Raw genomic sequence first — 24,464 nt, 5'->3', positions numbered from 1 at the left:
TTTTTTCCAGAGAAAAGCCCCCTACACTTTCATGTGGATCAAAAGTGCTGTTGCTATTGTTGCTTTTGACTGGGCTGGCTGACAATTTTATGTCATGCTTCTTTTTCAGTAGCAGATTTGAACTTCGATTAAATGAAAAATTTCATGGTTATTTGCCTTTCGGCACATGTCCATGCCTATGTTTAAGTCCCCTTCTCCCAGTTCCACTATTTCAGTTTGGAAACCTGCTGCTGTGCCCTCAGGAGGGCCACAGATCACTGACTGCATCATGTGTTCACTTTCATGGGGATCTGACAAACCTCTCGTACTAATACTTCTTCCAATTGGCTCAACTTATTAAGTATTGCCCCACTTCAAATGAACATGATGTACTTTTAACGCTGAAAGAAATTACCAGTAAAATAGGTACTATTTTATATAAGAGATATATCGATATATTTTACACCCATATGGCCTCAACCACTGCATGACATTTAAGCAAGGTTACTAAAAGACAAATCTGGACTCTGAAAGTATTTTAATTTAAGAACTCAGCTACCTGAAAGCTTGTTACCAACACTGGTATAAACATTTCTTTATGTGATGGGTTATTTCATTTCTGAAAGGTCTGCTGTTACAAGGTTCCTTCTCCTAGGAAGGGCTGAGTTTTCCAGCTGCATGTGAAATACAAGCAGCAAATTCTGTGTTTTCAAAATGTTTATTCTTGTAGTCATCTGATGTAGTAGGGACAGTTAATACCAAGTTAATGGATATTTTATGGCAAAGTTATTATTGTAACTCTAGCAATTTTGCAATGTTTTCAAACAGTCCTCTTCTCTGTGCTTCAAATAGCAAATGTGCCAAAGTGTACAAGCTATAAAGAGGTATACTTGGAGAGAAAACTGGAGGGACTGAAGGGCTTTCAAAGACTGACAGAGGATTGAAAACACAAGGCTTGTATAAGTTTGCCAATGCATATATACAGTCCATTCATCACAATACTGCTTGTGTTCAAATTATATTTGGATGTTTTAATTTTGGTCATCAACTAAACTACGATGATTCAAACTTGAGATCAGTACTTTAAGAACAGCTACCTATAATCTTTAATCTAGCATCACTGATGAATTTTGGTTTAAAAGCATAGTGATATACACATCTGCTATGTGCCTGATGATTGACATTCCAGTGTGTATTTAGAATCACAGGAAGCCATCAACCAGCTCAGGGAAGCCTGGCCATTTCTAATGGTTATAATTGTTTGGGGTTTTTGGTTTGTTTGGAGGTTTTTTGCAGCTAAAACAACTGCTACTCAACAGTCTTTGAAGATGTATTCATGGTTTTATCCTTTACCTCTTCAAAATCTTGCAATCTTGTCAAATTAACTGGAATAGTAGATATTTCCAGCAGAAAGTTACAGCAATACCAAAGTAGCTTTATTTCTGGGCAACTCATGTTTGATTTCAGAAAACCCCTTTTCCCCTGCTGATTCTTCAGCAGTTCTCTGGGTCACTTTGTTGCCAGTCTTCACACTTGAAGTGGGAATTCACTATCACCTCTGATGTGCCTGGTGCTGTGCGTACATCCATTAAACAGCAAAGTGATTTGTCTGTTGTCTGGGATGTTTGCAGACAGCAGAACCAGAGTTCAGCAGCAGGCTAGCTAAAAGCATCCATGGCATGCTCTTCAGTAACGCTGCTACGTAAAAAGGCAGAAGTCGTCGTAAGACCAAGCCAAGCACCCCCATGCACATGCACCCGCCGTAATTGGCACTGCCTGTGCAGTACTCACCAGCCTCTCGATTTGCACTGTGACTTGTTGGCTTGGGTGGTGGGAGAGGAGGCTGCTTAGCAGGAGCCTTTCCCTTTTTTTTAGCATGAGGTGCTTCGTTACTCTTATGGCTGGTGGTGGTGGAAGCAGCAATAGCATTTTTTGGTGGTAGCGGAGCTTTTTTAGTTTTAGGCTTAGGCTTGGGTGGTGGTGGAGCATGGGATGCCAGTATTTCTAGGCAGTGATCAGCTGTGCTCTCTAAGGATAAGAAAGTGAACAGAAGCCAACTGACACAGACATATGCTACATACATTCAAACAGCAAGCCTGACAACGACTACTTTTTGTTGCTTGAGCTCTTGGGAATCAGGAGATACTTCTTCATCTTCTGCCGCTTATTAAGTATTATCTCAGAAAAAAAATTACCGTTGGCCTCAATTCAAGTCCTTCTCATGGAAGATTCTGCCTGGCACTTCTCTCAGTCTCATCTATTCTAGACCTCCAAGGATCATCCTTAACGTTGAGTACCGCCAACTAGACGGCTTGCTGCAAACAAAACAAGGGAAACGTCATTTACTCCTCTTAACAAATTCCCCTGGCTTCGTTCCAGCCCTCTGAGATCAACAAGCTATAGAATTCAGATTCACATGAATCTGAATGAACAGGGCCACTCTCAGTCACGGGTTCAAATATGGCTATGCAGCTGAAATCTTCCCCTGAAGCAACTCAGTTTCCTAAACTGCAGACTGCTTGCTCATAGGAACTTAATTTTGAGAATCTTCCCCAGGGTATTTCTACTCTTCAGAAAGAGATGAAGCTAAATCAGACAGGATTATCGTTTGCCACGGGAATGCCCTCCTCTCCTACAAGCTCTCTGGGTACTGTTACAAGACTGCACTTGCAAGAATCTGCTGATTCTTCCTTAGTCAACAGGAATTTGGAGTGCATCTACATGGTGTTGTGCAATAGAGATGGCTCTGAAAAAGTAGAACTGAGGAATCAATGTCTACCATGTGCGCTGCAGGAGACTCGACTCTGGACTAGCTTCAGGCTAGTTCTGTAGACTGCATGCACAGCAGTGGTGGGAGCACAAGTTCTTGAACGCATCTTTTGGCTTCATTTCATCCAAAAGAAATCTGGCTTGTGTGCTCCGCAAACCAAAGAGAGTTAAGTGGGGGTGACCAGGAAATTCACTTCAAAAGCGCACACCTAATGCCAACTGCAACATTAATGTAGGTGAGCCATTCAGAGTCAACATAAAATTTTGCAATATAATCACTATGGTTGTAAGACTAGTTGTTCCCAGATGGAAATCTTTATCTATTCACTTACACCAACTCTGTGCCCATTTGGTCTCAAGATAGCCTTCCTAAATCTTCCAGGAAAAGGATATTATAAAAGCAAGAGCATACCATCAGAATCATATGGGCTTTATTTGCATGTCACTAAACTACAGTGGCTGGGGAAGAAAGGAGCCAAGCAAATATTTCAAGGAGTTCTGTAAGCCTCTTTTGTCACTCAAGAGAAACCAATTCATTTCTTGCAGTATGCTCCTGTTACAGCCTCACTCTTACACACCTTAAATGGCTGTTCCCAGCTTCTTCCTTCCCATGTAAAAGATTCCCAAGAGATAAGCAGCACCTTTTCATTTTAAGTTTAGTAGATGAAAAACAACATGTTGGACAACAATGACATTCTTGATCTCAGAAACAAAGCCTCTTCAACCTCTAGCTCAAGGCTTCTTAACATGAACCTACTGCACCACTGCAGTTACTAAAAGCAACGTGCGCGCATATGTCTCTTTGCAAACAGAAGGAATTAACATTAACTGTCCAGTGTCTTCCTCCTTTATTTCCAGCCCATTACAGATGAATATGTTTTTGCTAAGGTTTTGCAAGAACCACTGCATAGCAACCTTTTACAGCTTTCAAACAGAACCTTTCAAGCACAGATTCTGGTACTGCCTCTTTATTTTCCAGAGAAAGACTTGGGAAGAAGAAAGAAACATACATAATTGTTACAGTTTGCTCTCTTCTGTTACAGCAAAACCCAACTCCTTGTGAAAGTCTACCTACCTTCGTTCAAAGTTGAAAAACTGATTTAATTCTGAAAAAGCAGGACATGTTAAAATTTTAATTCCATCAATAACAAACATGGCAAGATAAGACTTTGTATTATGAAGATCTTGAAGGACAAGATGATCAGAAACAAATAGAAGAATTTTATATGAAAGAATATATGTATCTTTTACTTACGGGTCCAGCATACTAAAACTTTATTTACTAGTAAGAATGAATTTAAAACTTGTGTACTTATATACACCATTACCATGTTTTGATTCCAGTCATATTAGTAGAGAAAATATTAAAACAGGACAGAAAACCTAGTAAAAAGAAATATACCATTCACCATATTCTAAAATAATACATTGTAATTATTCAGAATCTTAGGCAGTCATTAAACTATATTAACTGATTAAATCACATGTATTAGAATTTATCTTCTGATTCAGGAAAAAAGTACTAAAAGGCTAAAGTTTTACTTAGTTACAAATAAACACATCTTAGTGACAAACAACTAATAATTTTCAAATTTTCTTTATAGAAGTAACTAAAAACTATAAATGAAACCCAAAACTGGAACAGTTCATTCACACAAAGCTCTTACTTGCAGACTTCAGTTGTGATTAAAACGAGCAATTTACATAACGTTGATTCTAACTGAAATGCCTTGCCATCACTGTGATATCTCTTTATCCAGGACATTGCTTTCCATACTGTTACATGTACCTTGCACCAAAGACTGGCAGACTCTTTCTGCACAGCTGCATCCTATCTGCTCAGATAGTTACAGCTCTCATTAAGTCTTGATTGCCCCTTGATGATATACATGCCCTTTTCTTGGCTTTGACCACTGAATCTTCTTTTTGCTCATAGCCTTGAGGAAAGCTGTGATGGAGATAACTGCCTTTGATCATATCATCCCTCTCGATCTCTTATTAGCTTTGTTAGCTTAATCTTCTTTATCTCATCAGATACAACCTGACTGCCCTCAGTGACAGTCTGATCTTGCCCAAACCATTGTTTCTCATTTACTCGTGAGATACAGATTTCCAGTTCCTACCTGACCAGTCCATTGTATCAGCTTCTGCTAGTGACAAGCCAAGTTTTGAAGCAGATGCTTTTCATTGCTTTGCGTCTGCTGCCCCTCCAGCTTTGTGAACATTCACTGACTGTCCTCCCTCAAATTCCCCTCTGCTGTGATGCCAAAGCTGAAAATTTCTAGGCTGCCAGCATTGTGCTTGTTACCCTGATCTGGTCCCCTCCTGTTTTCAGTGCCTAACTACAGTGTCCTCTCTTTTACTGCAAGTCCATTGGAACTTTCTTTGGCTTTCTGCATTTATGTAAGACACTACAAGAAACAACTAGTATTAAGTACTGTAGTAATACAAATGACTATTAACAGCAACAGTGGCTTGATTTTGAACAGTGACAGGGATGGTATGATGTCTGTAAATGTCTCAGGATACAATTACGTTGCCATTGTACCTTCCCAACATGATTCTGCTTGAATATGGGCCCTTGGTCTTCATGCCTGCTCTTTATTTTGCATCTTTTGCCAAAATAATCGTTCAAGCTAATCCCCCAGGCACCTCAGTACCATCTGCAATGTATTTTTATTGCTGTTTTTTTTCTTAATGTAGACATCTGTTTCATCACAAACTGACCTTTCAATAAAAGGTCTCCAAAAGACCATCAGATAGGAATATCTTTTATTCACTGCTGCCTTGATCAAGACATCTGCTGTAAAAGCAATGTGCCTATAAATTACTCTTTAAATAGGAAAGCAAAGCAAATGTTAATGTTACATTAAGCATTTGGATCAATAGTATGTTTATGTTTAGAATAAAAATTTTCAAAGGCCAGATTTTCAAGAAAGCTCAATTTGAGACCAGATTTTTCTTGTTCCCAGAAACTGGCTGGGGACAGACTCTTAAGAAATCTGTATTCTCATGTAAACACCTAAATGATGATCAGGGTTATAAAGTACTCAGTATATAACAGCTCCTGTGGGGACTCATCAAATCTCAAAGTCTTTCAGAAACATACCAGTATGCCATATGCACTGGAAAATCAGATGACTTATTTTGGAAGGTAAATGCCAGACCTTTTGCAAACTCTGGATCAAATGGACCTATGAAAATCCTGGGCATAGTATCAGAAGCCATACATGACTGGGTTGTATCATACAAGATTTTTTTCTTTACTTTTATGAATTTTGAAGGAACTGAAGACCACAGCTTCTCTAGCCCAGGAATTTGTCATACAGTACTGGTATTTCTGTTTATACAGGTATAGCAGTGACATGAAGCTAGATCATGGAAAACCAGTAGCGCTGCAGCACAAACATATAATCTACATCAAATGCAAAGCACCCTTCCCCTGGAAGACGAGCACAACTGAGTGGAGTAACACTATGTAAAATGGAAGCTGGAAATAACATATGATTTGTTGTCTTTTGCAGAATGACTCCCTTCAAAATGAAACTCAATAAGAGTTTTGTGAATCATGAGTTTTCTTTCCAGCCTATGCAGAGAGCTGTGTTTTCATTATCAAAACTCAGGAAGCTGTCATTCAGAAACATGGGACACAGGGCAAGACAAGGTGTCTTTTATGTCTTTTTTGGACTCATTGACTGTGCTGATGCAGGTGGTCAACTCATAGAAATCCTTTCAGATTCAACCAGCTCGGCTTTTTTCCTGCTATTGCTACTAAAATTCTGTTCAAGAAAAGACCCATTCTAATTGTTAGAAAACTTCCTTTAATTTCCAGTCTAAATGTATTTCAAGCCACTGTTTATTCGTTTCTACTTGTGCCAGCATTGTCCTTTAGCCATGTTCTCTCCTGGCTATATACCAACTTGTTACATTCATCAAACGCACTTGGGCTCTCTCAGGCTCTGTTTTGCTAGGCTGAACAAGAACAGCTGTCTCATGATGCTTCTCGCAGCATGCTCTGCAATTTTCAATTCATCCTTCTTGAAGATGGATGAGCAGATCTATACATCTATGGCCTTCCAGATCTTACTCTATGATTTCAAGAGCACTATGAATGAGAGGCCTGGTGACAGACAGCATAGAAAACAGAAGAGGGGAGAAAGGCACTTAAAGCAACCACATTCAGATATTTTCCACTGGCTCCAAGATAAAAAAGAGAAAAAAATCCACCGGATGCCATTTTACATTGCTAACTGTCCAATTTTTTTATAAAAAGTAAGCTGTTAAATCAAGAGAGAATACCTAATACATCTTCACTGTCAGCTGCACACTCCCACCATTCCTTGGTCTACGGGAGACTTAGAAAGTGAAAGACGTGGTCTCCTACATTCCCTTATACTTTCTGTGTAGATACGCTCAAGTAATTCAAAGGTTAGTTCATTAAAATCACATCTACAAGCTTATTTCTACAGCCACATTAGGATGTACTTCCTACAAAAGACAAAAAAATCTAGCAGCTTTGCAAATCAGGAGCTTTCCTCTGCCGCTCACCGTCTGTGGGCGAAAGCCTGTGCTCCTCACATCACCCTACTGGCACAAACCAGCTTGGCTAACTCGGTGGACAGGCTCTATCCAAATACAGCTTTATCTAGAGTAGCTTTCCTTTTAAGAAGATTTGGATTCAGCCTCATTTACATAGCTCAGGTGATGAACTGAAGATAATACTGTTTTTAGAAAAACTGGGTTTAGCCAGCAAATAACTCAGCTTGAGCGAGAGCTTCTTTGAGAGACAGGCAAAAACCCCACCCTTTTATGTATGGTGCTCATATGGATGATCTACGGAGCTCAGGAGCATAGGGAGCCAGCAAGAAAAAGTCTGCCTTGCTTCTCACAGCGACGGGCTTACAGGTTAGTCTTCTGAGAGAAAGCAGGCTTCTGTCTGAGACGCTGGAAGGTGAGGGTTATGATCTTGAATTCAACAGGTTTTGTTCCACTTTGGGGAAATAAAGCGAAGACCTCTCAGAGAAGGAACCTAGAAAATTTTACTTTGAAGAACAGTCCTTGGTAGACAAACTAAAGCATTGGTCAGCAATGATGCATACTCATAAGATCAGAGTGCCTCCAACTTTTGTTTTTTTGGTTACCCAGGAGAAAAAGAAAAGATTAAATTTAATGGCAGATTTAAGGGAGAACAGAGTACAGAAGAAAGAACCTCTGAATCCAACATACTAAGACCTGGAGCCTTTGCCAGTTCTCATATTAGTTACCCTGTGGGGAAAAAATATTATGTGCATGTATCCCGTGAATTCATTTGGAAACAGGAGTACAAACCATTTCCTTCACTGAAGGAGAACAAGAAAACCTGAGACGATCAGTCTGCTGTAAATGGCACATAGGAACATTTCACAAGCTTATGCTCCATGTCACCCATAACACCTATAGCACCTGCAACACAGCTCTAGCTTCCTCCAGTGCAATTATTTATCAAAGCAGCATCCACCGCACATGATGGTATGCAAAAGGAAATTTCGTATTACTTTTTTCCAGGTAGTATCTTGCTAACAGTTACTGAGCCTTTCACTTCTTCAAGCCCAAGCTAACAATGAAATCTGGAAGCATCTACCACAATCATGAAAAGATTTAGCTTGCCACGGTAAAAATGAGTAAGACCTGACCTTACTGAACAAGCCGAACTCAGACGAAAACTCAGGGTTCTCTGGTACATCTTGTGTGCCAGAGACATCCTGGGAGGGTGGAAAGGAGAAAATGATCTCTGACACAGTACCAGGAGGTTTTACAATGAGCAGCATGCATGCCACATCACCATGCTATGTCCCCATGCCTAGGGAGGCAAACAGTGACAATTTTGACATCTATTCTACTGATGTGGCTTTTGGTCTTCTCCAACGCTGCTGTAGGGGGCCGGAGGCACAGAGACTCCTTGGATCCCCTTTGCGATGCTCATGCTCCGCATGGAACCTGGAGACTGGGGTCTGCTGGGGCTACTGCAGGCAAGTGCCACAGGTCAGGAGCCTGATGCCATGATGGTACAGTTCAGTCTGCTGCCCAGACAAGCAGGGTGTACTCTGACATGCTGCCTGCCCCCTGGCTGCTCTGCATCCCTTCCAGAGTGCTCACTGAGAATGGCTACAGTTCAGCTCTTTATTTTCTGCAGAAGATGCTAGTGACTTTTATTAGTCAAAACAAAACAATTCAGAACTCAACCCAATATGAACATAATGTGAATAAATCACCTAGGAAAAAGATTTCTCCCATTTCTCATCTGCAAAGTTTATCCATCAAGTACCTGTTTTATGTAAAACTGTCACAAACTTATTATCCTGCCATAAAGGAGAAATTTCCTTTTAAATACCCTGCTTGGATGACTGACATCTCATCATTACTACAAACAGTAACAGTTACACTATTAAATCGCCAAAGGGAATTTTTCACCAGATATGAAAAGCACCTGTGAGCTGACAGGCAGCAGATGGGTACGCGGTTTATAGAACTGCCTGGCAGCACAGGAACAGCTTTCAGGAGTTGTCTTCTTCACTCCCTTCTGCTTAACTCATTCTTACATTGCATGGCTGAGCCTATTGTTTGCCCTTGTTGATACTGTATTTCCATGGCTCATGCTGAAACAACTTTTTTCATGTAACTTCTTTTAACTCATAACATATTCCACATTCTACCATGTGTTGCTGCCAACTCTCACCGTATTATCACAACGTGCCTGTATCACTTGTTCTTTTTAAGCTTCCAGCTCCAGCAGCCATCATCGTATTCATATGATAAAGGCCATTTTCAAGACCCACTTGAACAAGAGAGAAAGAAAAGACCACCACCATTTCATAAAAACATTTTAAAATAACCTCATAACTTCCAAGGGCTGAGATAGATTTTTTGGAGCATTTTGAATCAGCCAGAGTTGGAACTGCAGCACTGTGTACTACTAACCAGCCAGAATGAATCATCTTTGGGTCTTAGAAACATGGAAAGGGTATACAGCTTCCTTCAAGATTTACACCTAAGCATACATGACTCTAAAAAACCTAACACATTAGCCTCACTAAAGATGAACTCCTTGCATGCATTATTCTCAATTGTCCAGCTAATATTCACTGCACCTGTCTCAACTCTTATGACGGAGGGTCATGATCTGAAGTACCAGCCTGTTTTATGGTCCAAGCAGAGGACAGTGAGCTAGGTGTTCCTGCTCCAGCTCTCATTTTGATGCTATGTAAGCATCAGCAAATGTCCATTCTGTGGTTGTTCATTCCTTGCTCTGCCAATGGGTGTGGGTGTAATGCGTACATACTGCATCTGCCCTAAAAAAACACCGAGGATTAATCCGCCAGGCAGGATGCACCTGTGAGATGCAGTGGGCCTTACTCTTCCACCGAGTTCAACAGACTGGCTCACCTTCTTCCTTAATGTGCTGTAAGGTAAAGAATAACTGAAGGGTATTCACAGTGAGTTGTACTGCATGTGCACTGTGCAACACCATTGCTGATGTGTGGAATTAGATTCTTAACACCTTTTTTTGGCAGACTATTCCTCTGCAATAAATCTATCTGGTTCCTTTTCAGGGAACTCAAGATGTTTACACGTAGAACTTCACGTCTAGATGTAAAAGGGAAGTATACCTGAAGTGTTTTGCATCTTCTATATGGTCATATTGACATTCTATGTAGCCTAGAATACCAAGTTTGCTCATTTTTTGTTTTCCTTCTCCGTCCTCCATATATACCCCATTTTCTGAGAGGGACTGGAGTGCTAGCTATATATTCTTCCATACTTAGTCTACTCTTGTACAGCAATAATTTTTAATTTCTCCCTGTAAGGTCAACACAAAATACAGGGAGCGCAGAGTGTAATGATGTGTTTGAAATAGACACTGAACATTTCCTGCTTCACTGGAGTTCTGCATTCTGCAAAGTCAGCTAGAGGGGATTTCAACATAGTAATGTGCATTTCTAAAAAAACCAGTACCTTAGGAAAACTTCCAAGATTTGACAGTTCCAAAAGGCTCTATTTAGGGATGCATAAAATAATAAGTGGTCTGATCTAACCCCAGAGTTAACCTGAACCATTTTAAAGGAGTTTTCCATGGCTTTTATAACTCTTTTCCCCTGACCCAATACACATCTGGTTCTACTTGGCACCAAAAGATAGATGTATCTAAATGCCATGAAAAAGGCTAATCGTGTATTTCTGTCTTGTTGGGAGACAGGAAGTACTAGAAATCTCATAAGAAAGGCAGTTCTCGTTGGACATCCAGCCACTTTTTACATAGTCAAGTGATTTACATAGCTCAGAGAAGAATTCAAATTTTTGTGTTAGCCAAACTGACCCTCTCAACCTCCAGAGGCTCATTCATCACTAGGTAAGGTTACTAGAAGACATTGGAAAGGCTGCTCAGTCTTACAGCCGGACATGAAGTTCTTGATCTTTCTTATCTTTGCTCTTTCCTCTAGGAAAATCCAATAAATGGAATACTATTTAAGAACACTTTTTGACAGGGAAAGTAAGTGCTGCGTTATTCAAAATGCTAGAGAAAGAAAATAAAACTGGTCCAAATGCTGTGATTCCACATTAATCTTTACTTTTCCCTTACTCAGTCAAACTGCTGTTACCAAGGTAGATCTGAGTAAAAGTATTAAAATTAATATGGACTCCAGGACTGCTAAATATTTAGGAGCATTTACTGCAATACATCTATAGAAAAACTCTACAGTCATCAAGGACATTTTCCATAAATGGCCTAGGTTCAGTTTGCGGTAGTGATACAGACCCTTGAATATTTCTGAAGAGCTGGGCTGCAAGCGTTTAAGATTTAATGAAAACCAGCAGGAATGAGTCACTGAGGTTACTTTCAAAATGATACATGGTTTTTAAGTGGCTTAAATATTTTTGAATAGTCAACCCATGAGCCACTCCTACAACAATATTGCAAGGTGATGCAAATGCACTCGGTGTCTTCTTTTGCAAAAGGAATACCTGAAACCAAAGCTTGCCATGGCTAGGAAAGGCTCAGATTGAATTTAGAAATGAAACATCCTTACACACGTTTTCATGCTCAGACCATGCTTCTCTTTATGATCTTACTATACCCACAGTAAAAGGCATGCCTACCAGTGATGAAATACTGATGTTTCACAAGTCTTTATCTTCTCCGCAGGTTCTGCTGGCATCCTTGTGGCAGAACAGAACTCACAGCATGTATTGGTGTTAATAGAAGAACATGTTAATATTTTAAGTAGGTAAAAAACAATGTGTGAAGAAGGTGTTTATTTACCTTTCTGATCTTCTTTTTTCCCTTCCAATGCCGACGCTTTCTCTGATAAAGTACCATTATCTGCACTGGCTTTTACTACATTTTCTTCCCGTATGGTTTCTTCACCAATGGCTATGGTGTGTCCATTTGAAGTTTCAAAATTTACTGTTACATCACCATCTGAAATGAAAATTAAAAAGCTATTGCTTAGTTTAATTGCTTTTCTAGCACCTATTATCAACACACAGCATCCCTCTGCTTTCAAGTTTCCATGGAAGCAAAGCAGAAAGACTTACTGAAATGTGAAACATCAGGCTGCAGATCTGCTCTGAAAGGTAACTCTGTAAACAAACTCTATAGGCTTCCACTTTCTTCAGGTGGACACCTCTGCAGGCCTGGAAGGGCATGCGTGTTTTGAGGTCCAGTTTCGTGTCTGTAGAGGTTAGCATCCCGTTCACTTCGTCCCTGCATCTTGGTTTACACAGCAAAGAAATGTGTGCGTGGACCACAAGGGAGCTGCAATGTGTTCCAACATGCCCCAAAGCTGGACAATGAGGGGGCAGACTTGCAGGAATACTGTGGTGCATCCCAGTAGGTAAATCAGCCAGAATTCAGACAGAAGTTCTCAGTGTGCCATGTAATCAATAAAATAGGTCACAAAGTCATTACCCAGTCTTAAGAACCAAGGTGAAGTCTTCTTGTATCATGTATCATACCATTATTAAATTCTGCAAGTAAAATTCTTTCCCAGCTCTGATGTTATTTTACTTCCTTACCCAGACTACCTCAGCAATGAGGTTTTTTCAAATCCTGAAAAAAACTTCTTTCTCTTCCTTATTTGTCTCTATATTTCTGAAAATGCTACATGCTCTGTCTGGTTCTCAGTTTTCTCTCTTCTCTTATGTACTGATTTCTGTTCTCTGTTCCATGCATTTTAAAATTGCTACCGATTTTATTCTCTGGTCATTTCTAAAGCTTGTTATCCTTATGTTGCTCACACCCCACCTGCAGTTCATGTAGATGATCATGATCACTCTCCTCCTGCGCGATTCTCTTGCTGTCCATCCAAACATTACACAAATCTACTTGGTGTCTCTTCTAGTTCTTCTAGCTGATTCTTCATTAATCCTGGTAATTCCACTCTCTTCTACTCCTCCTTTGCCTTGCTGTGTGCTATCAGACCAGGATATTTGGCACTTCCCTGGTTTCAACACAATTATGCAGACACTCTCTTACCACCTTGGGTGCTCCATGGGTTAAACTGATGGTTTCACTCTCACCCACACACTAACTTCAACTTGATGCGTAAAAACTAAGTTCTGCGTTCTTAACCTTGTTTCATTCACTACAGCTGACGGTTGCACAAGGCTTCCTTCTTACCTTACCGCAACATTCAGTTTCTTCAGACTCTCTTCCAGACGTTCATAAATCCATTCTTTTCTCTCTACCTCCACATCTGGCGTTCCCACCTCTTACATATCATGGTTCTGCAAACACCTCCTCCCTCCGAGTGGCATTTACCACTTTCTGCTTTGTTCTTCTTCATCCCATGTGAAACACTGTCACTGCTTCACATTTCTTACCTCCCATATTTCAAGACTCCACGTAATTTCCTCATCTAGCTTTCATCTCCATAGCCATTTGTTCTAACTACCTTCACACTGCTCAATTACTGTTTCTTATATCTCAATTTTTAGCACCTTCAAACCAGTCCTATATTCTTTTAAAACACTCCTTAAAATTTACAATTTTCATCAGACATGAAGTACAATGTGATGAAGGCAACACAGACTGGATTGATGGCCTTCTTAAGACAGGAGGAAGGGGAGAAAGTTGTTCATCTTTACATCGTTTTCTCACTTTGCTCCATCTCCGTAAGGGATCCAAAGTCTCATCCCCTTTTAAGAATGGAGTAGAGGGTCAAGAACACTGATGACCAAAGCAAGCATACTTTTAGCAAGAAGGATAGCATTACATTCAGACTGTAACAACCTGAAAATATTAACACATTTCATTAACTGTTCCAGCAGTCTAAATGCAATTTACAGCCATCAATGGACAAAGTCAGGCAGCTCCCCAGTAAAGCACGTAGCAAAAAACATAACAAATTCACAAATGGACAAACTGAGGTATAGAGAGTTTACATGTCTTGTTTTACATCAAAGACAGTGGCAGAGACAAGTTCAGAAGCCAGCTATGCTGAACATCATAGTCTGGTAATTAGTCACTATAAAGACAAGTGATGTCACATGTCAACAAACAAGCCCTTTACTTATCAATGTGTACAACAGAAACCATACACATTGATACTTTCATGATTCTTCAGCTCAGGCAGAGTATCAGAATTTCTAGGATAAAAATATTTTTGAAAATCATGGAGTTCTTAAACTCCTTGACAAAACGACAAGTGGTTTAATTTTAAGCTACAGAAAATTATTTTACTCACTTGGCTTTTATTTGATTTGGACTTATAGAAGACTGAATATGTAATATATAATATAATATAATATAATATATACCACTAGAAACATAATCAGATGTATGTAGCACAGAGGTATTAACAATGGTTTACTCATGTTTTTACAAAGTCAAATTCTGGTTAATATCAGTTACTAAACCTTACAGCATTTTGAAACAAGCGGTGTCTTCCCTACAGTTTTATGTTTGTGCCATTTGTGACTGTGGTCTGTGTGACAGTGGTGGGATTTGTATAATCCCCACGCTGGTGCTTTCTGATACCTGAAAAGGATGCTATTCATTTGCTTGGGGTCCCAAAGCCTCTAATTTTTCAGCCAAAATTCTCATGTTGTACTTCAGTTGCTTTAGACAGCAGACCTTGACTCAAAAAATAGGTTAATCACTAGCTCAAAATAATTCTGGAAAATAGTTAAGTAGGAACCACAGGAGTCACATTATTTACAGGAAGCATCAAAATACTTAAGGATATCACCAGAAGTCAGATGGTGTACCTATGGCAGGAGCAGCTACAGAACACAAATCCTTTCACACCAACTTTAGCTCTTTGTCAACTGGTCCAAATTGCCTCTCACACTCCTCAGCTTTGTCTCCTCATACCTATTTATACTACATGGAAACAATGCAACAGTGGCTGTATCACCCATGTTTAGCACTTGGGGGCTAAATTCTAGGTAACATGTTATCACCTTGCTCAGGCATTTCCTTCAGCACTCCCCTTCTTATCAGCTCCTCTCTGCTTTGTCTTGTCGAAATCTTCCTTTCCAACACTAAAGAAAAAGCACAGTTAAGAATAGATTTATTCTCGTACTGCTAATGCTTGTAAAAAATGTAGAAAAAATATTATTTTATAGAAATCCTGAGAAATCTTGTTTCCTCTAATTCTGCAGAAGTGGTCTGGGTTTTCATGGACACTCTCCGAAAACAGTCCCACGATTCCAGGCACAGAAGGTGGGGATTCATACGATTCAATACCTTCAGCTGAGCCAGACTCCATGAGGCTTCTTTTACAGTCAATGGAAAAAGGTACTTTCAGAGTGAAATTGAACTCATTATGAAAATTATTGCATTTAACATGTAAAAGCACCTCGTTCCCATTGACAGGGTTGACTAGCTCAGCTGGAGATACCTACATCTGTTTTGACTTGAGGGAGACAAATCCTGCTCAGATCAAGCAACTCAAAGACTAGCCTTTGCAACATACACACTGTTTTAAAGGAAAAAAACCCCAACACAACCTTAAACAGGAGCAAGAAAATTGTGTTCTGAAAGGGAATAACATCCTCATCCAGGCTGGTTGGCTTTCATGGAAACAAATGCAGCATCCTGTTTTTAGCTTAAAAAAAAGAAGCATACAACACACAAAAAAAGACTGTGACAGGAAGCATTTTAATTATTACGTTTATTTCCCATGGGAAAAATTCTAAATGGTTTTATAGGGAAAAGCACTTACAGATGGCAAAATGGAATAGCTCACCACTGCACCCACGCCAAACCAACACAACATTTGGTCAGTGATCTGGGAGGCCACTGTAATGATCCATTGAACCATGGTGCATGGTCCATAAAATGTGAGCATCACTTGTAAAATCCTGTCTTCTCTGTCAGGAAAAGTTAATCTCCCATGCTGATTATATTTACACACAATCATCAAAAACCCAAGTGACGTCTGGAGCTCGAGCTCAGGGCAAGGGGTACGCAGCAAAGCTTCAGCCGCGCTAGATTTCATCCTATTAATGCTATGGGACAGGGTCATTTATCTCATCAACTAATTCAAACACTGCTTAGGACCAGTCTAATTGCTTTATGCAGATTAAATACTGCAAGAAGTATTGTCAATCTCACGTGCACCAGCCCAGTTGGAGTGAACAGCCACATGGCGAAGTGCCGGCTCCTGCAGAGGCACAGAGAAGGCAGCTCTGAGGAAGTCACCCTCCATGCATAGCAAAACATCTTTCTCCGCAGCACGTAACTCCAGCTGCTGACTCACAGATGGGCTGGCTGGCCTCAGACACCTGAAGGCATCTCTGCTCACAGCTCCCCACCCCCCTTCTCTGCCAGGGAAGGAGATGGTTAAACAGAAGATGAAGTAGATTCTGCATTTCTCAAATTTATAGCACCGGTTTTATTTCTCACACAGCAAAGTGCAAAGATTCAGCGACTGCTCTGCATGGGATGAATTTCCCTGCCAAAATAGCACCAACTCCTGGCAGAAGAACCGGGGGCTGTAACTATTTTGATCAGCCCAGTTCAAGCTACCCATGCCTGTGAGACCAACAGCTCATGAATGCAAACAGTACTGGCTCGCGAACATGTAAACTGGCGTTGGGTCTGTGTTTATATGCTCGGGTATTTTGTGGGATGTGTCTGTTAAAGGTCAAACCTTCACGGCATTCAAATCACATTCTGGCAATAGAAAGGAGCCCTGCAGGCTCTCCATATAAGCCAGCCTCCTTGGACAGAGGAGCAGCCCCAAGTTAGATCAGGTTAGACTGCCTCGGGTCCCAATCCTAAATTACTCAACAGCTTTTCCAGGTTTTTTCCCATTATTTTTTTAAGGTATATGCCTTGCAAGTGTGTGTCACATTGGCACAGCAAACAAAGCACAGGAGTGTGCCCTATTCTTGCAAAGGGTTTCTCCATGTAGGTGAACGCTCCATCCCACGGAGACTGCTTTAAAAGAGACAGGGGCCATGAAGTCAGAGGACTACGCGGGCAGGCACAGATGGAGGGTCTTAATCTTTCTAGAAAGCCAGGATTTACAAGCAGAGTGAAATATCCTTTAACATAGACCCCAACGACAACCATTTCACACATATACTTTATACCTGTTTTGTTGCTGGCAATATAAATATTCTCTTATTATTATATCATCTTTAGAGGTATTATTTACTTCCTACTATTTTTCCTATCTGCTTCCTTTTCACATTTGTTTTCTTGGGGGAAGTCAAATCAGGTGAGCTCTCATACATTTATTTGTAGAACTTAATCCAATACCACTTGAAAACAATGATACTCTTTACACCAAGTTCAAGAACACTGAATCAGACCCCCTCATCAATGTCTCTCTAGTTTTCAGGATGATGCATTTTTTCAGTTCTACAACACTGAATTAACAACTGTATCAAATTAATTATCATGGAAAATGTCAATTGGCATTAAAAGACAATTAACTCCTTACACTTTTACTGGAAGACCTCAAATCATTTTATTAACATTACATAGGTTTCATAACATCCCTTAGACATAACTATCTCCATTTCACAGATTAGAAAAATTACAAAGAGATAAGAAGCTTAAGCTCCAATCTTTCATCATCTAAAATGCTAGCCATGAGTAATGTTTTTATTTAAACTGATGCAGCTCAGTTAATTCAGCTTGAAAAGATAATTTATTTAAAATATTACTTGGCCCATGGAAAGAACATTATAAATCATGCTAGCATTCACTGTGAGTATCATATAATTTAATTCCTACAAAGAAAAAGTCAGAATTTTAATCTAAATCAAAGTGACCAAAAATATGTCCCCTTGCATAAGAGGAATGAGCAGCTTGTCTAATTATGAACCTATACTGGGTGCTATTTAGCCAGGGTGGACTCTTCATTATAATTTACTGCTTATTACAGACTTTGGACTATACAACACATTCCACATTTACAGAGTCAAGTATTTTGATTATCACAGCCCAACGACAGTGAGTTTTAAGAGTCACAAACTACTCACTCGAGCTAATCACATTTGACTACTGCTATGTTTCAGTAAACTCTCATCGAAGTTACAAATTCAAGCATTCAAAAGTCAGGAAATGTTTGGACAAAGGTTAATGAATGTGCAGATGGTACAGCTTTTATTTGTTTGTTATATAGTTTACTTTTGCCATCCCTGCCTTGTTTAGGATACAGACTGCGCTGTGTTCAATGAACAATTTATTTGCTTAGATTTTTAACCTTACCTTTCATTCTATGGCCCAAACGTCATCTAAGGAACAATCTAAACATTAATTTGAACACACCCAACAACGGAGTGAACCAAACCCAGTATGTTCTCCTTGATGCCCACGTGAGATGCAAAGGTGTTATCACTGTACGGATAGGCAACTTAGGGCATAGAAAGATAAAAGTCGTAATACCACACAAGCTGACATTTGTTAAGTGTTTAATTTGAGGTACCTTTTCAGGTGTAATTTCCCATATTAAAATTGTGATAAATAAAATGAACAACCAAGCAACCCAAAGCATAGGAATTCTAGCTGAATTTCCAATTTACAGTTCAAAATATCTAATCAACAGAAGTAAAGGTAGGACTACGGGCCATCTGCTGCTGAGCTAATGGCACAGACAACTGTAGAAACAATTATCATCTACCAGAACCACCTGGGATGGGTATCACTATTCATCACCTTAGAAATAGCTCAGTCTCCTGAGCTCAGTAGAGGGAGAGGACTGTAGCTGGGTGCTTCCACCACTGTTCTGCTTTGTGTGCTCCCTCCTCTCACCAGCTGTCATGACTTCATCATCTGGGTCTTTCTCCTTCACTTGAAGAAATTTAAACTTCGTATCTTTGGTTTCCAGACTTACCTCTCTCCTCTTCCTTATTCTTCTAGTAGAACTTGCCACAATATGATACCTATTTCCTTCTTCCATAAACGCACCTTTGCCTCTGTGTTCCTGCTGATCATCATTTTTGCAGTCTCTGACCTTACAAGTTACTACCTATTCCTCACTAAGGAGTATATGACTATTCCTATCCTCAAACACATATATGATAAATACTGTTAGGCGTACCACCATGATGTCGACATTCTTAATCCGAGTGACCAGCTGAGGTTATTACTACAAATCTTTTCTGTCATATGTGTATATAATAATGTGTATATAAATCTGCAAATATAAATATCTTACCATGTGTCTGTGATATATATGATATATAGATATATATGTGTATATACAAAAATGTGACTATATATAACATTTCAACATTAACAGCAACACATTGTTCATAACGGTAAGCAATCATGAAATGGAAATAACAATTTCCCCATCTGTATACAGGTATGTATTGAGACCGATTACACAAACAAGTCAGTCCTGACCGTCCTGCTGAGGAAGGCTGATGTGAAGTGGACTCTACTGTCACACATTATGCTCCAGCAGACACAAAAAATCCCACATCAAAATCCTTCCCCTGCTGCAGTCAAAAGCAAAGCTTGCCCTGACTTCAGGTCTAACTGTCAGAAAGCACGTGAATTTATCACACTATATGCATCCCTCATTGACCTGAGTAAACCTTACTTGTCCAAGGGTTCCCACAAACATTTGCGTTTTTAGCCCAGTACAAATAGCAGTAACACTAATCATATGAACAGTTTACCTCAGAAAGCCGTTTCCGTCCCTCCCTCCCTAACCCCTCAAAAGAGACTGCTTAGTGATGATATTCAGCAGCTACAAACTCAGGCAGTCTTAAAAACCATTCTCTGACTCAAGAGAGCTGTGAGATTCTGGATATTATCCAGTCTTTAGTTTTGCTCTTCCAAGAGAAGCTTGAGAGAATTCAGATTTTTAATTTTAATCTGACCTAGTAAGAGCTAAAATTGCTTACTGCTGCCTGTCTGCATATACTCTTGCAGTGGAACTTTGAAGTGGCATCTGCTTCGTGCCAAGACACAAACTGCTGCCTTCCTTTCCTTCACAGCAAAACATTGTGGAGGGGAGAAACCCTTGAGATGATGCCATTTTCTGTTTGTTTTTACTTAATTTTGAAAGCCCTCTAGGCAGAAAGTAGACAACCAGTGCCCAGAGAACAGATTTTCTGAGATACAGCATGGAAAATATGTTGCTAAAGGAAAAAATTCCAACCATCATTCCCACATTGGCACAAATACTTCCACATCTAGTCCTCCATCCTTTTTTTCATGTTTGTGGTATTTGCTGTTTATGAACCTCTTTCAGTTGCTAGCATAAGACAGCTGGGTGAGATTTTGTGAAAGCACTGCACGGTACACGCCCTGGCAAGGCGCTAGCAAGAACCTATTTCAAAAAGCCTATTGAAAACCCAGCAAAAGCAATGAGTTCTTTGCAATAGCATGCGTTCTGTCTGAGAAGAAACTCTTTAGCTGCACACAGATTTATCAATTTGTAGCCCTGTCAAGAAGATAGGCAATAAATATGACAATCATGGTAATGTCTCCCATGGTCTCAGGCCAGGAAATGGGCTTCCTGCGCGTAAGATGCACACAGGCACACACACATACACGCACACCCCGTGTTCTGTAATGTAAATACATCTCTGATCAAGTAGTCTGAGGAAGAGGATTTCCTGTAGGACTTCAATTTTGTATGGATGTTTTCCCATTTCTTTCTCAAGTCAGATAAGCAAGTTTCAGTTAGCACGCAACAAGGGGCAACTTGCCAAGTAAATGCATCTTCTCAGTCTCCATTGGTCCTGGGTCTGTTTCCTCAAGAAATATACGGATAACTATTTTTTTACTTTTTTTCCTCTCTGAATCTACCATCTGAGGCAGGATAAATGCAATCCAAACTACTTTTGATCTCAAATTCCAGCTTCGCACGTGAAGCGCATACACAAACATAAGTGATTCCATACCTTACAAACATGGAGGTTAACAGCAGATGGGATCTCCCTACAGCTGCAGGGTTTCCTGACAGCAAAACAGTCCTCAAGCACGTAAAGCCATGCTTTCACTGCAAGCTAACTTGATTGGCACTGAAAAGCTATAGCTTATTCATGGTGCAGCTGAGGCCGGCACCCTGTCTGTTTCTGGAATTTCTGGAGACACAACCCTTACCCTTAGTACTGCAGAAGAGTACAATTTATCCCTGTGATTCTCTACATGGAAATACGTGGGGAGGTCATCTGCATTTCTTTCCAAGACAGGGAAGGAACTGCAGGAGGGCGCTGGAAGTCAACGCATAAATGACTTACTCCGGTCCACTCCTATAAGCACTACTAGGACTACTAATGAGCAACCAGCATGAATAAAAGCCCACGACATGCTGCTGGCATAGGTCGGAAAGCACAGCCAGGCTTGGGAGAAAATGTGTATCTTGTATGTAGACAGGAGGGTAAATGTCAATGACACCTAAGAAAGGCTATAAGATAGATTTGCCCTGAAGAGGTACTCCGAGTCTTCACTCTGTGGAGAACAGTCAATACTTAGATACAATCTTCTTTCTCAACAGAAAAGCTCTGGGAACTGTCCTTGCGCCACTTTCGCACAGCCAAATGCCTGAATGTGTAGGTTACATCTTTAAGAGTCACAAGGGGTAAAACTCTCATATGAAATTTTTGGGGAAAATAATTTGGGAACCTTTCCTTTACTTACAGAACTCTTACAACTCATATCATCCAGATTCACTTTCTTCTCATCTCCCCAGCTTACAAAGCCAGTCATGCTATCTTTGAGGTGAAAGTCAAGATTTTCAGATACTACATAACTCCTAGATGTTCACTTTAAGGGGAAAAAAAAGCACTAAATATTTTAATGGTTGACAAAATGCATGTAAACTGGGGCACACAAATACAAGCTGACAGACTGAATGTACAAAATAATACAGAAGTTTTGAAAACCTGAAATTAATTCCCTATGTCACAATGTTTGTATAATTTAAATAAATCAAATTTTACACTGTAGCAGCATGCATAAGCAGAAACTTATTAAAAATAGAGCATATGTACTCCTTGGAGAAAAAAAATCAATCCACTGAATAATGAACAAATATCAGAAGTTCCCAAATCTCTTATATAACATCTCAAGTTCTGTTCACCAAGACATACATTAAATTTTGCATACTTACTCATCACAAACTATACAAGCACTGAAACACTGTAGTTTATATAATTCAGAGCATTGGAGTGGTTTTGTGTTTTATTAGCTGTTTTACATTATGTTATTAAATATAATGGCAGTGTACACTGTATAAAAGCCTGGTATGTGCTACATGGCTACCTAGAAGGACGCTAGCTAAACAATGAAGTAAAAAATGAAAGGTTTTCCAAGATAATTTAAAAGCCTATATAGAAGTTAATACTTCTAGATACACTAGTGAATCACTCCTGTTAGTTGCTTTTTTTGCCACAAAAGACTACCAAATATGAAGTCTTGTGATTGGACTTAGAGCAGCGACTTCAGTTAGTCCACTAAGTGTTACCTCCTCCTGCACTGGACTTTTCCCATCTGCTTGCTATACCACTTACAAAAATACTTTGTTGTGCAGATAATTACCTTCTACTTTTCAATACATCATTATATACAACTGTGTATTCAACTGACCAAAAGAGCTCCTACTTATATGATCTATGGACTATACTAATCTTTCACCATCAACTCTGTTCTGCCAATTTGTAGCACAAATTCTCCTAACTGTTTTGAATTTCTGTTTGCACACTGGTGCTCTCCTTTTTCAAGAAAAGACTGATCACAAAATAAAGCTGTAACTTTAAAAAAAGAAAGACGAGCTCTATATTACTCTTTTAGCTTCCAGACCTTAAAGGCAGCGCTGCAAAACCACAGCTCAAATGAAAAAAACCCAGCTTGTCTAAATGGTAAGTCACCCAGAAGAGTGGGTCTCTTTTTTCCTCTCTGCTTCAACAGGCTTTATTGATAGTAATCACAATGCTAGGACACAAATCCAAGTGGTAACTTTCACAAACGCGCAAAAAGTACTTCTTATTATGTTTTGCTGGATTTGTTTTCAGTTGCATCAGGTTTGTGATCTGTTCATCACAAACCTGGTCCTACACAGGAGGCAGTAGAAGTAAACAGACACAGCTGAGCGAACTTGGAAGACAAATTATCACTTAGAAATTATTTTTGAGGTAGTTAAGATGGATGCTGCTTCCCAATAATTTCTTCTTAAGAAAAAGTAATAAATACAGTTACAATTTGGGAGCACGCAGTGGCAAAATCAGACTCAGAATGTAAAATGTTTCACATAATCTGCTGTAATGTTCATAGTACTGTAGCTCCGATGCTCTAGGTATATGAATGAAGCAAGGTTCAGGGAAATAACAACCCCTACCACCAGCTGTATGGCACCTGAATAAAGTATTTTGTGACTCAGTTTGTCTATTTGTATGTATAGCATAATTTTAAAGCTTGATATTCATTACAGTTCTGAGGATTTAATGTTTTCTGTCCATTACATCTACTGTTAGGCATCTCCTAAGCATTTCAGTTGCTCACCCTGGGATAAACTGTCCTGAGTAACTCCATTTGGAGTCAGTGCTAACGGGAACCGTGGGTTCTCCACACCCCTGAAAGGACTTGAGGGATCACACCATCATGAGACAGGCAATTTAAGTACAAGCAATTAACTAAGGCAGCACTTTCGAAAGTGTTGACCTTCATTTCTTTGTGCCTGATTTCCTCCTCTTGTAAATGAAGTATGAACACATGGTTTGCCTTGGTATTGTAAGAATTGATGTTATGCTTGTAAGATTGGACCGAAGCCCTCTAAAGAAAGACAGTACAACATAAGAAATACTGTATTTAACATTAATTTACCAGATATTAATTTGTAAAAAATAACTGCAAAATGACACAGGCATTATTACTTAATTGCATAACAATTTAACACATGCTAATATGTTGTGACAGTTTGGGGAATTTCTGTATACACAGCTTATGAGTGGTGATTATTCTGAAGAATTCACTGCCTATAAAATCACATAGCCATCCAACAGGAGCTGCACAGCATTCAGGAGTCATTAACTAGAAATAATGTTTCTCTAGCAATATTGTAGAAGTACTGGGGAAGCTGCAGAAAACTGGAAGCAATGAAGGAGATATCAGACTGAGAGGATTTTTTTGATTGCAATAGTGGTAGAAATTGTGGGGGTCTTGTTGCAGGGTAAGCAGGAAAATTAAGGGAGGGAGGGGGGAAGAAGAAGAAGAGGAGAAGTAGGCTGAGAGAAGGATTTCAAGATCTCAGAAAATTGCCCAA

The 24,464-nt window shown here is 39.7% G+C and overlaps 1 protein-coding gene across 4 annotated transcripts in view; it reads right to left on the bottom strand.

Moving 5' to 3' along the window:
- Positions 1–24,464, bottom strand: part of PHACTR2 (phosphatase and actin regulator 2) — a 141,556-nt gene that overhangs the window by 27,468 nt on the left and 89,624 nt on the right. For 2 of the 4 annotated variants that reach the window (XM_027796654.2, XM_055810128.1), the window contains exons 3-4: positions 15,190–15,270; positions 12,047–12,205 (exon numbers count right to left, since the gene is read on the bottom strand). In XM_027796654.2, coding sequence (XP_027652455.1) covers positions 12,047–12,205; positions 15,190–15,270 — 240 coding nt within the window. Of the gene's footprint in view, positions 1–1,770; positions 2,163–12,046; positions 12,206–15,189; positions 15,271–24,464 lie in introns of those variants that run through there. The other 2 variants (XM_055810127.1, XM_055810130.1) reach the window with 2 other exon arrangements.

This window comes from Falco peregrinus, chromosome 7 (genome assembly GCF_023634155.1).
Source record: "Falco peregrinus isolate bFalPer1 chromosome 7, bFalPer1.pri, whole genome shotgun sequence".
NCBI classification, from domain to species: domain Eukaryota; kingdom Metazoa; phylum Chordata; class Aves; order Falconiformes; family Falconidae; genus Falco; species Falco peregrinus.
This window is presented reverse-complemented; position numbering and strand designations above follow the sequence as displayed.